Genomic DNA, 16,236 nt, shown 5'->3' on the forward strand with positions numbered 1-16,236 from the left:
GCTAGCGACCACTCTGCGAAATAAAATAATAAAACTACAGACTCTCTCTGCTATTTCACTCTCTCTATCTTTCTTTCTCTCTATCTCCATCTCTCTCTGTGTTTCTGTCTCTCTGCTATTTCACTCTCTCTATCTTTCTTTCTCTCTATCTCCATCTCTCTCTGTGTTTCTGTCTCTCTGCTATTTCACTCTCTCTATCTTTCTTTCTCTCTATCTCCATCTCTCTCTGTGTTTCTGTCTCTCTGCTATTTCACTCTCTCTATCTTTCTTTCTCTCTATCTCCATCTCTCTCTGTGTTTCTGTCTCTCTGTTATTTCACTCTCTCTATCTTTCTTTCTTTCTCTCTATCTCCATCTCTCTCTGTGTTTCTGTCTCTCTGTTATTTCACTCTCTCTATCTTTCTTTCTCTCTATCTCCATCTCTCTCTGTGTTTCTGTCTCTCTGCTATTTCACTCTCTCTATCTTTCTTTCTCTCTATCTCCATCTCTCTCTGTGTTTCTGTCTCTCTGCTATTTCACTCTCTCTATCTTTCTTTCTCTCTATCTCCATCTCTCTCTGTGTTTCTGTCTCTCTGCTATTTCACTCTCTCTATCTTTCTTTCTCTCTATCTCCATCTCTCTCTGTGTTTCTGTCTCTCTGCTATTTCACTCTCTCTATCTTTCTTTCTCTCTATCTCCATCTCTCTCTGTGTTTCTGTCTCTCTGCTATTTCACTCTCTCTATCTTTCTTTCTCTCTATCTCCATCTCTCTCTGTGTTTCTGTCTCTCTGCTAATTCACTCTCTCTATCTTTCTTTCTCTCTATCTCCATCTCTCTCTGTGTTTCTGTCTCTCTGCTAATTCACTCTCTCTATCTTTCTTTCTCTCTATCTCCATCTCTCTCTGTGTTTCTGTCTCTCTGCTAATTCACTCTATCTTTCTTTCTCGCTATCTCAAATAAAATCAAATAAAATCCCATTTTATTTGTCACATACACATGGTTAGCAGATGTTAATGCGAGTGTAGCGAAATGCTTGTGCTTCTAGTTCCGACAATGCAGTAATAACCAACGAGTAATCTAACCTAACAATTACAAAACTACAACCTTATACACACAAGTGCAAAGGGATAAAGATTATGTACATAAAGATATATGAATGAGTGATGGTACAGAGCGGCATAGGCAAGATGCAGTAGATGGTATGGAGTACAGTAGATACGTATACATATGAGATAAATAATGTAGGGTGTGTAAACATTATATTAAGTAGCATTGTTTAAAGTGGGTAGTGATATATTTTACATCAATTCCCATCAATTCCCATTATTAAAGTGGCTGGAGTTGAGTCAGTGTGTTGGCAGCAGCCACTCAATGTTAGTGGTGGCTTTTTAACAGTCTGATGGCCTTGAGATAGAAGCTGTTTTTCAGTCTCTCGGACCCAGCTTTGATGCACCTGTACTGACCTCGCCTTCTGGATGATAGCGGGGTGAACAGGCAGTGGCTCGGGTGGTTGTTGTCCTTGATGATCTTTATGGCCTTCCTGTGACATCGGGTGGTGTAGGTGTCCTGGAGGGCAGGTAGTTTGCCCCCGGTGATGCATTGTGCAGACCTCACTACCCTCTGGAGAGCCTTACGGTTGTGGGCGGAGCAGTTGCCGTACCAGGCGGTGATACAGCCCGACAGGATGCTCTCGATTGTGCATCTGTAGAAGTTTGTGCTTTTGGTGACAAGCCGAATTTCTTCAGCCTCCTGAAGTTGAAGAGGTGCTGCTGCTCCTTCTTCACGATGCTGTCTGTGTGGGTGGACCAATTCAGTTTGTCTGTGATGTGTACGCCGAGGAATTTAAAACTTACTACCCTCTCCACTACTGTTCCATCGATGTGGATAGGGGGGTGTTCCCTCTGCTGTTTCCTGAAGTCCACAATCATCTCCTTAGTTTTGTTGACATTGAGTGTGAGGTTATTTTCCTGACAGCACACTCCGAGGGCCCTCACCTCCTCCCCGTAGGCCGTCTCGTCGTTGTTGGTAATCAAGCCTACCACTGTTGTGTCGTCCGCAAACTTGATGATTGAGTTGGAGGCGTGCGTGGCCACGCAGTCGTGGGTGAACAGGGAGTACAGGAGAGGGCTCAGAACGCACACTTGTGGGGCCCCAGTGTTGAGGATTTATTGAGGTGATATGGTCCTTGACTAGTCTCTCAAAGCACTTCATGATGACGGAAGTGAGTGCTACGGGGCGGTAGTCGTTTAGCTCAGTTACCTTAGCTTTCTTGGGAACAGGAACAATGGTGGCCCTCTTGAAGCATGTGGGAACAGCAGACTGGGATAGGGATCGATTGAATATGTCCGTAAACACACCAGCCAGCTGGTCTGCGCATGCTCTCCATCTCTCTCTGTGTTTCTGTCTCTCTGCTATTTCACTCTCTCCATCTTTCTTTCTCTCTATCTCCATCTCTCTCTGTGTTTCTGTCTCTCTGCTATTTCACTCTCGCCATCTTTCTTTCTCTCTATCTCCATCTCTCTCTGTGTTTCTGTCTCTCTGCTAATTCACTCTCTTTCTTTCTCTCTATCTCCATCTCTCTCTGTGTTTCTGTCTCTCTCTGCTAATTCACTCTCTTTCTTTCTCTCTATCTCCATCTCTCTCTGTGTTTCTGTCTCTCTGCTATTTCACTCTCTCTATCTTTCTTTCTCTCTGTCTCCATCTCTCTCTGTGTTACGGCTTTCTTCTATATCCTCCTCTGACGAAGAGGTAGAACAAGGATCGGACCAAAATGCAGCGTGTCGATTGCGATTCATATTTAATGAAACAAAATAACACGAACTTACACGAACAAAACAATAAACGTAATGAAAACCGAAACAGCCTATCTAGTGCAAACTAACAGAGAGTACAAGTAAGACACTAAGGACAATCACCCACGACAAACTCAAAGAATATGGCTGCCTAAATATGGTTCCCAATCAGAGACAACGATAAGCACCTGCCTCTAATTGAGAACCACTCCAGACAGCCATAGACCTTGCTAGATAACCCTACTAGCAACAATCCCAATACCACCACCAAAACCCCAAGACAAACACACCACCAACGGACCAAGCAGCGTGTCAACAGGAAGGGGCAGCCCAAAGAGGAGAGGCGCTATAAGGAGTTCTGGACATGGGAGGAAATCCTAAACGGAGAAGGACCCTGGGCTCAGCCTGGAGAATATCGCCGCCCCAAAGAGGAACTGGAGGCGGCGAGAGCAAAGAGGCGCCGTAATGAGGAGGCAGCACGGCGACTCGGAAGGAAGCCTGAGAATCAGCCCCAAAAATTTCTTGGGGGGGGGCTCAGGGAGAGTGTGGCAGAGTCAGGAGTCAGACCTGAGCCAACTCTCCCTGTTTATCGTGAGGAGCCTAGGAGGAGACCCGAACCAGAGCCGGTGTTGGAGGTGAGCGAAACAGAGACCGTGAAGGAGTTAATGGGGAAATTGGAGGAGAGAGAAATGAGGGAGTTGCTGTGTTGGTGCTTTTTGCATGGAATTCGCCCGACGGAACGTGTCGGGGATTTGATGGCACCTGGGTTAGCGCTCCATACTCGTCCTGAGGTGCGTGTTAGTCGGCTGGTGAAGTTGGTACCAGCCTCACGTACCAGGCCTCCTCAAATCAAATCAAATCAAATTTATTTATATAGCCCTTCGTACATCAGCTGATATCTCAAAGTGCTGTACAGAAACCCAGCCTAAAACCCCAAACAGCAAGCAATGCAGGTGTAGAAGCACGGTGGCTAGGAAAAACTCCCTAGAAAGGCCAATACCTAGGAAGAAACCTAGAGAGGAACCAGGCTATGTGGGGTGGCCAGTCCTCTCCTGTACACATCCCTAGCCTTGCACGTCCTGTGCCAACACTGCTCTCAAGATCTCCAGTACGCCTTCACGGTCTAGCCCATCCTGTGCCACCTCCACACTCCAGTCCTCCGGTAGCAGCTCCTCGCACCAGGCTTCCTGTGCGTGTCCTCTGTCCAGTAACACCAGTACCAGCACCACGCACCAGGCCTTCAGTGCGCCTCGCCTGTTCAGCGCAACCAGAGTCTCTCTCCTCTCCTGCGCTGCTGGATTCTCCCGCCTGTTTAGCGCAGTTAGAGTCTTCCTCCTCTCCTGCGCTGCCGGAGTCTCCCGCCTGTTCAGCGCAACCAGAGTCTCTCTCCTCTCCTGCGCTGCTGGATTCTCCCGCCTGTTTAGCGCAGTTAGAGTCTTCCTCCTCTCCTGCGCTGCCGGAGTCTCCCGCCTGTTCAGCGCAGACAGAGCTGCCAGTCTGCATGGAGCAGCCAGAGCTGTCAGTCTGCATGGAGCAGCCAGAGCTGTCAGCCTGCATGGAGCAGCTAGAGAAGTCAGTCTGCATGGAGCAGCCAGAGCTGTCAGTCTACATGAAGGAGCCCGGGCTGCCAGTCTGCATGAAGCAGCCAGTCTACATGGAGCAGCCAGAGCTTTCAGTCTGCATGAAGCAGCCAGAGCTGTCAGTCTGCATAGAGCAGCCAGAGCTGCCAGTCATCAAGGGGCTGCCAGTCTACATGGAGCAGCCAGAGCTGTCAGTCTGCACGGAGCTGTCAGTCTGCACGGAGCTGTCAGTCTGCACGGAGCTGTCAATCTGCAAGGAGCTGTCAGTCTGCAAAGAGCTGTCAGTCTGCAAGGAGCTGCCAGTCTGCAAGGGGCTGCCAGTCTGCAAGGGGCTGCCAGTCAGCACGGAGCCGCCAGAGCTGTCAGTCTGTAAGAAGCCGCCAGAGCTGTCAGCCTATATGGAGCAGCCAGTGCCGCCAGTCTGCCCAGCGCCGCCAGTGCCCCCAGTCTGCCCAGCGTTGCCAGTCTGCCCAGCACCGCCAGTCTGCCCAGCGTCGCCAGTCTGCCCAGCGTTGCCAGTCTGCCCAGCGTTGCCAGTCTGCCCAGCGCCGCCAGTCTACCCAGCGCCGTCAGTCTGCCCAGCGCCGCCAGTCTGCCCAGCACCGCCAGTCTGCCCAGCACCGCCAGTCTGCCCAGCACCGCCAGTCTGCCCAGCGTCGCCAGTCTGCCCAGCGTCGCCAGTCTGCCCAGCGCCGCCAGATCTGCCAGTCAGTCAGACTCTTCCAGATCTGCCAGTCAACCAGACTCTTCCAGATCTGCCAGTCAACCAGACTCTTCCAGATCTGCCAGTCAACCAGACTCTTCCAGATCTGCCAGTCAACCAGACTCTTCCAGATCTGCCAGTCAACCAGACTCTTCCAGATCTGCCAGTCAGCCAGGATCTGCCAGTCAGCCAGGATCTTCCAGATCTGCCAGTCAGCCAGGATCTACCAGCCAGCCAGGATCTGGTAGATCTACCTACCTGCCTGAGCTTTCTCTCACTCCTGAGCTTTCTCTCACTCCTGAGCTTTCTCTCACTCCTGAGCTTCCTCTCACTCCTGAGCTTCCTCTCACTCCTGAGCTTCCTCTCACTCCTGAGCTTTCTCTCACTCCCGAGCTTCCCCTCAGTCTCGAGCTGCCTCAGTCCCGAGCTGTCCTTCAGTCCCGATCTGCTCCTCAGTCCAGTGGGGTTCTGGGTGAGGACTACTAGGCCATGGTCGGCGGCGAGGGTGGACTATCCAGGGACGAAGGGAGAGGGGACTAAGACATTAATGGAGTGGGGTCCACGTCCCGCGCCGGAGCCGCCACCATGGACAGACGCCCACCCGGACCCTCCCTATTGTTTTGAGGTGCGTTCGGGAGTCCGCACCTTAGGGGGGGGGGTTCTGTCACGCCCTGGTCAAAGTATTTTGTGTTTATCTTTATGTATTTGGTCAGGCCAGGGTGTGGCATGGGGTTTTTGTAATTGTGGTGTGTTTGTCTTGGGGTTTTGGTATTGGGATTGTTGCTAGTAGGGTTATCTAGCAAGGTCTATGGCTGTCTGGAGTGGTTCTCAATTAGAGGCAGGTGCTTATCGTTGTCTCTGATTGGGAACCATATTTAGGCAGCCATATTCTTTGAGTTTGTCGTGGGTGATTGTCCTTAGTGTCTTACTTGTACTCTCTGTTAGTTTGCACTAGATAGGCTGTTTCGGTTTTCATTACGTTTATTGTTTTGTTCGTGTAAGTTCGTGTTATTTTGTTTCATTAAATATGAATCGCAATCGACACGCTGCATTTTGGTCCGATCCTTGTTCTACCTCTTCGTCAGAGGAGGATATAGAAGAAAGCCGTAACACTCTGTGTTTCTGTCTCTCTGCTATCTCCCTCTCTCCCTCTCTCCCTATCTACAGTTGAAGACGGAAGTTTACATACACTTCGGTTGGAGTCATTAAAACTAGTTTTTCAACCACTCCTTCAAATTTCTTCAAAACTATAGTTTTGGAAAGTCGGTTAGGACATCTACTTTGTGCATGACAGAATTAATTTTCCAAACAATTGTTGACAGACAGATTATTTAACTTATAATTCACTGTATCACAATTCCAGTGGGTCAGAAGTTTACATACACTAAGTTAACTGTGCCTTTAAACAGCTTGGAAAATTCCAGAAGATGTCATGGCTTTAGAAGCTTCTGATAGGCTAATTGACATAATTTGAGTCAATTGGAGGTGTATTTGTGGATGTATTTCAAGGTTTACCTTCAAACTCATTGCCTCTTTGCTTGACATCATGGGAAAATCTAAAGAAATCAGCCAATATCTCATCAAAAAAATGGTCTGGTTCATCCTTGGGAGCAATTTCCAAATACCTGAAGATACCAAGTTCATCTGTACAAACAATAGTATGCAAGTATAGACACCATGGGACCACGCATCCATCATACCGCTCAGGAAGGAGATGCGTTCTGTCTCCTAGAGATGAACGCACTTTGGTCCGAAAAATGCTAATCAATCCCAGAACAACAGAAAAGGACCTTGTGAAGATGCTGTAGGAAACCGGTACAAAAGTATTTATATCCACAGTAAAACGAGTCCTATATAGACATAAACTGAAAGGCCGCTCAGCAAGGAAGAAGCCACTGCTCCAAAACCGCCACAAAAAGGCAGACTACGGTTTGCAACTGCAAATAGGGACAAAGATCGTACTTTTTGGAGAAATGTCCTCTGGAGTGATGAAACAAAGATAGAACTGTTTGGCCATAATGACCATCGTTATGTTTGGAGGATAAAGGGGGAGGTTTGCAAGCGGAAGAACACCATCCTAATCGTGAGGTACGGGGGTGTTGTGGGGGTGCTTTGCTGCAGGAGGGACTGATGCACTTTACAAAATAGATAGCATCACGAGGAGGGAAATTATGTGGATATATTGAAGCAACATCTCGAGAGATCAGTCAGGAAGTTAAAGCTTTGTCGCAAATTGGTCTTCTAAATGAACAATGACTCCAAGCATACAGAGGGGTAAAAAAGTATTTAGTCAGCCACCAATTGTGCAAGTTCTCCCACTTAAAAAGATTAGAGAGGCCTGTAATTTTCATCAAAGATACACTTCAACTATGACAGACAAAATGAGGAAAAAATCCAGAAAATCACATTGTAGGATTTTTTATTAATTTATTTGCAAATTATGGTGGAAAATAAGTATTTGGTCAATAACAAAAGTTTATCTCAATACTTTGTTATATACCCTTTGTTTGTTGGCAATGACAGAGGTCAAACATTTTCTGTAAGTCTTCACAAGGTTTTCACACACTGTTGCTGGTATTTTGGCCCATTCCTCCATGCAGATCTCCTCTAGAGCAGTGATGTTTTGGGGCTGTTGCTGGGCAACACGGACTTTCAACTCCAAAGATTTTCTATGGGGTTGAGATCTGGAGACTGGCTAGGCCACTCCAGGACCTTGAAATGCTTCTTACGAAGCCACTCCTTCGTTGCCCGGGCGGTGTGTTTGGGATCATTGTCATGCTGAAAGACCCAGCCACGTTTCATCTTCAATGCCCTTGCTGATTTTCACTCAAAATCTCACGATACATGGCCCCATTCATTCTTTCCTTTACACAGATCAGTCGTCCTGGTCCCTTTGCAGAAAAACAGCCCCAAAGCATGATGTTTCCACCACCATGCTTCACAGTAGGTATGGTGTTCTTTGGATGCAACTCAGCATTCTTTGTCCTCCAAACACGACGAGTTGAGTTTTTACCAAAAAGTTATATTTTGGTTTCATCTGACCATATGACATTCTTCCAATCTTCTTCTGGATCATCCAAATGCTCTCTAGCAAACTTCAGACGGGCCTGGACATGTACTGGCTTAAGCAGGGGGACACGTCTGGCACTGCAGGATTTGAGTCCCTGGCGGCGTAGTCTGTTACTGATGGTAGGCTTTGTTACTTTGGTCCCAGTTCTCTTCAGGTCATTCACCGTGTGGATCTGGGATTTTTGCTCACCGCTCACCTTGTGATCATTTTGACCTCACGGGGTGAGATCTTGCGTGGAACCCCAGATCGAGGGAGATTATCAGTGGTCTTGTATGTCTTCCATTTCCTAATAATTGCTCCCACAGTTGATTTCTTCAAACCAAGCTGCTTACCTATTGCAGATGCAGTCTTCCCAGCCTGGTGCAGGTCTACAATTTTGTTTCTGGTGTCCTTTGACAGCTCTTTGGTCTTGGCCTTAGTGGTGTTTGGAGTGTGACTGTTTGAGGTTGTGGACAGGTGTATTTTATACTGATAACAAGTTCAAACAGGTGCCATTAATACGGGTAACGAGTGGAGGACAGAGGGGCCTCTTAAAGAAGAAGTTACAGGTCTGTGAGAGCCAGAAATCTTGCTTGTTTGTAGGTGACCAAATACTTATTTTCCACCATAATTTGCTAATAAATTCATAAAAATCCTACAATGAGGACTCCCGGGTGGCGCAGTGGTTAGGGGCGCTGTACTGCAGCGCCAGCTGTGCCATCAGAGTCCCTGGGTTCGCGCCCAGGCTCTGTCGTAACCGGCCGCGACCGGGAGGTCTGTGGGGCGACGCACAAATGGCCTAGCGTCGTCCGGGTTAGGGAGAGCTTGGTCGGTAGGGATGTCCTTGTCTCATCGTGCACCAGTGACTCCTGTGGCAGGCCGGGCGCAGTGCGCGCTAACCAAGTTTGCCAGGTACACGGTGTTTCCTCCGACACATTGGTGCGGCTGGCTTCCGGTTTGGATGCGCGCTGTGTTAAGAAGAAGTGCGGCTTGGTTGGGTTGTGTATCGGAGGACGTATGACTTTCAACCTTCGTAGCTACTAAAACAGTTGAATACCATGAAATTGGGGAGAATTGAGGTGGCCATCACAAAGCCCTGACCTCAATCCTATAGAGACTTTGTGGGCAGACCTGAAAAAGCATGTGTGAGAAGGAGGCCTACAAACCTGACTCAGTTAAACCAGCTCTGTCAGGGGCCAAAATTCACCCAACTTATTGTGGGAAGCTTGTGGAAGGCTACCCGAAATGTGTGACGCAAGGTAAACAATTTAAAGGAAATGCTACTAAATACTAATTGAGTGTATGTCAACTTCTGACCCACTGGGAATGTGATGAAAGAATTAAAAGCTGAAATAAATCATTCTCTCTACTATTATTCTGACATTTCACATTCTTAAAATAAAGTGGTGATCCTAACTGACCTAAGACAGGGATTTTTTACAAGGATTAAATGTCAGGAATTGTGAAAAACTGAGTTTAAATGTAGTTGGCTAAGGTGTATGTAAACTTATGACTTCAACTGTGCATTTTTTTTAAACATTTTTTATTATTTATTTCACCTTTATTTAACCAGGTAGGCAAGTTGAGAACAAGTTCTCATTTACAATTGTGGCCTGGCCAAGATAAAGCAAAGCAGTTCGACACCTACCACAACACAGAGTTACACATGGAGTAAAACAAACATACAGTCAATAATACAGTAGAAAAATGAGTGTATATACAATGTGAGCAAATGAGGTGAGAAGGGAGGTAAAGGGGGAAAAAAGGCCATGGTGGCAAAGTAAATACAATATAGCAAGTAAAACACAGGAATGGTTGATTTGCAGTGGAAGAAAGTGCAAAGTAGAGGGGAGAGGTAGTTGTTTGGGCTAAATTTTAGATGGGCTGTGTACAGGTGCAGTAATCTGTGAGCTGCTCTGACAGCTAGTGCTAGTGCTTAAAGCTAGTGAGGGAGATAAGTGTTTCCAGTTTCAGAGATTTTTGTAGTTCGTTCCAGTCATTGGCAGCAGAGAACTGGAAGGAGAGGCGGCCAAAGGAAGAATTGGTTTTGGGAGTGACCAGAGAGATATACCTGCTGGAGCGTGTGCTACAGTTGGGAGATGCTATGGTGACCAGCGAGCTGAGATAAGAGGGGACTTTACCTAGCAGGGTCTTGTTGATGACCTGGAGCCAGTGGGTATGAAGCGAGGGCCAGCCAACGAGAGCGTACAGGTCGCAGTGATGGGCAGTGATGGGTAGTATATGGCACTTTGGTGACAAAATGGATGGCACTGCGATAGACTGCATCCAATTTATTGAGTATGGTATTGGAGGCTATTTTGTAAATGACATCGCCGAAGTCGAGGATCGGTAGGATGGTCAGTTTTACAAGGGTATGTTTGGCAGCATGAGTGAAGGATGCTTTGTTTGCGAAATAGGAAGCCAATTCTAGATTTAACTTTGGATTGGAGATGTTTGATATGAGTCTGGAAGGAGATTTTACCTAGGTATTTGTAGTTGTCCACGTATTCTAAGTCAGAACCGTCCAGAGTAGTGATGTTGAACAGGGGGCAGGTGCAGGCAGCGATCGGTTGAAGAGCATGCATTTAGTTTTACTTGTATTTAAGAGCAATTGGAGGCCACAGAAGAAGAGTTGTATGGCATTGAAGCTCGTCTGGAGGTTAGTTAACACAGTGTCCAAAGAAGAGTCAGAAGTATACAGAATGGTGTCGTTTTAGTCATTTAGCAGACGCTCTTATTCAGAGTGATTAGTGCATTCATCTTAAGATAGCTAGGTGAGAGAACCACATATTACAGGCACCCCCCCTCCCCTAACACACCCACTCCCACAATATACTGTACTGCAGAAGGCATCCTCTCAGTGTCCAGTCCTAGAAACACACAGAGCCTGTGGGCCACTGAGTCATTTCCAGTATGACTGGGCAAGAGATGACATCAGAGCCCAGCGACTGACTTATTGTCAAACACGGGACCATTATCGAATTGTACTAAATCAGACCTTTTTAAATGCCTTTTTTCCTTCAGTTAATAACAAAGTTATAAAGTTTATAACAAAGTTTTTCCTTCAGTTAATAACAAAAGTCAGTTTGTTATAAACATTTATTAAAAGCCATTTACCACGCCATCAATCCATATATTTCTATGTTACAGTATTTTCAGACACAGAAGGCTACAAACCAAAAATTCCCAGCTCCAGCTGTAGCTGCTATGGTACAGTAGAAGGCGAGTTTAAGTGGGTGAGGGAGAGAAGTAGGTTAGGTAAGGTTGGGAGCAGGAGCAGGAGAAGCGTGTGAGTCAGTGAATGCGTAAAGAGACAGAAGAGTAGACGATCATCAATTATAGATGTTGAAGTGTGGTCTGCGGGAGCTCTGTTACTGTAATTGGGAGGAGAGAGAGAGAGAGAGAGAGAGAGAGAGAGAGAGAGAGAGAAAGAGAGAGAGAGAGAGAGAGAGAGAGAGAGAGAGAGAGAGAGAGAGAGAGAGAGAGAGGGGGGGGGGGGGGGGGGGGGGGAGGGAGAGGGAGGGATGGGGGAGGGGAGGAGAGCGTCCGCTGACACCTACATCTTCAATTTACATTACATGACAAAAGGACGGGATGCTAATGGGTCAGCCAGACAGGGTGACTGGCTGGCTGTCTGGCTGACCTGCAGGCGAATGGAAGACAGAGACATTGGTACATCTCTGTGAGATGAGTATGTCATGTACTGTCCCAATGTTAAAAGTTATGAAGGGAGAGGCACTCACTGTTATGGTCGAGACATGTCACCAGTCACATAGACAGACACCTAAGGAGTAGGATTCAAGTTGGGGCATCAGTGGTTTAAATATCAGTAATTGGATGTGACCTGCTGATTGATGTTACGTATCGTGTCGTGCCCATTATTAATCAGTGGCATCCTTACCTCTCTTTGCTCCTCGAGCTTCAGTGGCTTATTGTATAAACAACTGAAATGACTGTATATACTTTTTTTGCCGCCAGCCACATCCTCTCTGTGAGTGGCTTTTGGTCTGTTGTCTGTCCTTCCTGCCCTCGCTGCCTGGCTGCTGGAATGATAGGTAATGTTCTGGGCTCATGGCCCTGGGGAACGCTGGGTAAACGCTCGCCGTCTCGACTCTGAAGTTTCTCCTGACTGATTGCTGATGACTTTTTTAGGGCACAGATATGCTAAGTTGTTTATTTATTCAAAAATACCCCAATGCAAATAACCCCCTCCCTGTTCCAGACCCCATTGGGTGTCTGTTGTCTCTCTCGCTCTCCATCTCTGGCTCTTTTTGATAATGCATCATCAGCAAATGTCGGTAGTACGTGACCCGGGCAACTGTGTTAGTGTATGTGCGCGTCTGCACGTGTGTAGGCTATGTGTCATAAGTGTGACAGAAATGGGACAGGCCTCTGACTGCTGTTGAGAAAGTGACACGCCCCTGCAGGCTGTTCTCATCACATAGACTATTCAACAAACTCCAAGCCACTGTTCAGCAGACCTGTGTCAAGAGAGATCATATTATAAAACACCCCGTTCTACAGCCAGCAATGCCAGTAGTAGTCCTAGTTGTTGGACTCTGTTACAGCACTGGCCTACATGCAGTATAGACGGGTTGGTTGTTTAGCAGCAAAACCAACGCGTGCACAAGTATGGGGCGAAACACACTGGGCTGGCTTAGATTGGTGACAACTATATTTAGTCTCCAATGTTTATTGGAAACCTAAATACATTTGCACAATGAGCACAATTGGTTAGCTAGCAAGCGAATTTGAGCCTATATTAGCCAGGAATTTATTTGCCATTGTAATCCTTGGGCAAGCCGTGTTTTTTAAAATGTATTTATTTAATACATTGTTTGGGATGGAAAACCGATTTAAGCGTGAACTTGTAACGGGTGTCGTCGGAAGGAGGATGAGACCAAGGCGCAGCGTTCCTTGAGTTCCACGTAATCTTTATTACTGAGGTGAAACTTTAGACGAAACAATAAAGAAAACAGAGTCCGACCAGCTTCCTTGTGCAAACTACCTGCACACAAACGAAGAACAAGATCCCACACAGAAGGAGGGGGAAAAAAAGCTACCTAAGTATGATTCCCAATCAGAGACAACGATAGACAGCTGTCCCTGATTGAGAACCAATACCCGGCCAAACACAAAGAAATACGTAACATAGAAAAATGAACATAGAATGCACACCCAAATCACACCCTGACCAAACCAAAAATAGAAACATAAAAAGCTCTCTACGGTCAGGGCGTGACAGAACTAAAACGACTAAAACACGATATAAAGTATGTAGAAAAGATAATAGAGTGGATCTATATATATTTTTTAATAATCTTTAAGAACTAACAATCACCAAAATAGAAGCTAGACAGTCAGGAAGAATTCAAAATGTGCAAAATGTGTAGAATTGCAAGAAATTGGCTTAAAAATGTCTCTACGACGCCAAGATGGGGGGGGGGGGCCTCTGAAGTGTTCTCTAAAATGTAGCTGTACTGACGGCCAGACCCCATTTATTGCCACGCCCCCTGCCACGCCCCCTGCCGCGCACACCACCTAAGCCCCTTTTTGATCCAGAACAAAACCTATTAGAATAACATGGCATCAGTCAAAACACCTCAAAACAAGACTTGGTATCAATAATAAGATACAATTACCTGAAACGATTCACCTCTTGTCATTGTTGCTAGTTATCTGGCCATCCAGAATCACAACAACACATGGCCTTCTGCCCCATTGAAGCGTGCACATCGCTATTGTAACATCGTCAGATGTTATCATACAAGATTTGCATACCTCTTTGCGAGACCAAAGCCAGAACAAACAACCACTTGCTAAACACCTGCTCTCTTTTTAAATCATTATCACTCATTTTATTGCTCACATGCAGTTTCAAACCCTTTTCATCTCTGCTTGTTGTGTCTATGGTGTTTAGCAAAGTCGTATTCCTCAAATACTGTAGATATATTTCTGTCTCATTTCGGGAGGCTTGAATCATGGCAAGGTTTAAATGTTGGCCTTCAGCTACATGTACGGGACCAGTTTGTAATATTAAGATGCAGAAACCAGATGCATCACCAGCTCTAGCTCCCCTCTCACCTCACATAATGAGGACTTCATGTAATGAGGCCCCTATGGTCATTTATATACAAATATCTTCACATTGCACCATATTTATACCACCCGTCACACTAGAGAATTGAAGCCCATTTCAGAATCGTTCTATTGGGTTGGGTTTCTACCTTCTCAGAGGTGTGCAGGGTTGCGTCTAAATTCACTTCTTGCCGACCAAAATGTGTTCTCTCCCACAGTTGTGTTTTTTTCCTTTTCTCCTCACTGTGCTGGAACAAATACAGGGGGAATATGTGGCTCTTACATGGTCACGTTTACATTTGAGTCATGTAGCAGATGCAGGTGCTCTCATCCAGAGCGACAGTCAGTGCATTCAATCTTAAGCTAGCTAGGTGAGACAACCACATATCACAGTCATAGTGAGTACATATCCTCGATAAAGTAGCTATCAGCAAAGTCAGTGCCATTAAGACAAGTTAAGTGCGAGTTAAGTCCGAATGGAATATCACGCTCAGCGTTTCCTAAAGGTGCAACGTTTTAAGTGGGGGTGTCTCTATGGGGTGGAAGAAAGGCTCGTCTGAGTGAGTAGAGGAGTGACGTGTGACAGTGACAGAACCCACCCAGCCATATGGCTCTGTAGACCTGGCCAGGCCTCTGTGACTGAGACACCCCTGATCTCATCTGCCACAGCTTCCTGTGATTGACAGCAGGACCTCGGGGCTCTGGCTCCATCCCACACAATTCCTGTTTGACTAGAATTCTGCTCTAGGCTCTGGCTCTCCTCCAGTTATTTTCTTTACTCTGCTACTAACTGACAGAGTGCACCGTTATTTCTACACTGTATATTACACTTATTGTCCGTGAACTCTTTGGTTTTTGTTGTTGTTGATCATCCAGCTTGGATTATCTACCCACACAGTGGATGAAACACTACATCAACTATATCCACAATGAACCTAGTAAAAAATAAACTGTTTAGAAAGAGTCTAACCTCCCTCTCTCTGTTTCTCCCAGTGTTGCGTGATGACTTCAGACAGAACCCCCAGGACATGGTGGTGGCAGTGGGGGAGCCTGCCACCCTGGAGTGCCAGCCTCCTCGTGGGCACCCTGAGCCCACCACCTTCTGGAGAAAAGACAAGGCCCGTCTGGACCTCAAAGGTGACAGGGTCATGGTGAGTACAGCACTTCTTTCGGGACACGCTCCTCTACGTCGACTCTCATTAGGGATGGCTGAGCTATGCAAAATCACTTAACCACCGTCGCCGTCTGGGGTAGCGTGACGTGGGTGTAACCCCGTTTCAGTCCGTGGCTAGTAGTCACAACGGTTCTCGTCACTGAAAGCCCCGTTTCAGTCCGTGGCTAGTAGTCACAACGGTTCTCGTCACTGAAAGCCGTGTACAGAGTGTCTGATTTAGACATTGCTGCTCTGTCTCTGTCTATCTGTCAGGTACGCGGAGGGAAGTTGACCATCTCCAACAGCAGGAAGAGTGATGCAGGGATGTATGTGTGTGTGGCCACCAACATGGTGGGGGAGAGAGACAGTGAGACGGCTCAGCTCTCTGTGTTCGGTAAGGACTTTCTGTAATAGCTGTACTTGTCTACCTGCTACCTGTTTTACGAGTGCTTGTAGACTCATCTCGTGTGCGTGTGTGTGTGTGTCTGTGTCTGTGTGGTTGTCCAGAGAGACCCACGTTTGTCCGTCGGCCGGTGAACCAGGTGGTCCTGGTGGAGGAGAGTGTGGAACTCAGGTGTCAGGTACAGGGAGACCCACCTCCCTCATTACGCTGGAGGAAGGACGACGTGGATATACCCCGTGGCAGGTGAGGAGAGACGGAGTGTCTGTGTGTGTGTGTGTGTGTGTGTGTGTGTGTGTGTGTGTGTGTGTGTGTGTGTGTGTGTGTGTGTGTGTGTGTGTGTGTGTGTGTGTGTGTGTGTGTGTGTGTGTGTGTGTGTGTGTGTGTGTGTGTGTGTGTGTGTGTGTGTGACCGTGTGTTCTATGAGTTCCTGCTGTGGCTGTTGTGGTTGAAACAGGTGTTCATATGGATTGTGAGACAGGACTAATGAGTCCCAGTCTACA

At 46.9% G+C, this 16,236-nt stretch overlaps 1 protein-coding gene across 8 annotated transcripts in view; it reads left to right on the plus strand.

The window, feature by feature from the left end:
- Positions 1-16,236, plus strand: part of LOC109873266 (roundabout homolog 2) — a 191,865-nt gene that overhangs the window by 118,711 nt on the left and 56,918 nt on the right. For all 8 annotated transcript variants that reach the window (XM_031808382.1, XM_031808381.1, XM_031808384.1 and 5 more), the window contains exons 3-5: positions 15,174-15,331; positions 15,607-15,727; positions 15,841-15,979. In XM_031808382.1, coding sequence (XP_031664242.1) covers positions 15,174-15,331; positions 15,607-15,727; positions 15,841-15,979 — 418 coding nt within the window. The remainder of the gene's footprint in view (positions 1-15,173; positions 15,332-15,606; positions 15,728-15,840; positions 15,980-16,236) is intronic.

Source organism: Oncorhynchus kisutch, linkage group LG28, assembly GCF_002021735.2.
Source record: "Oncorhynchus kisutch isolate 150728-3 linkage group LG28, Okis_V2, whole genome shotgun sequence".
Classification (NCBI taxonomy): domain Eukaryota; kingdom Metazoa; phylum Chordata; class Actinopteri; order Salmoniformes; family Salmonidae; genus Oncorhynchus; species Oncorhynchus kisutch.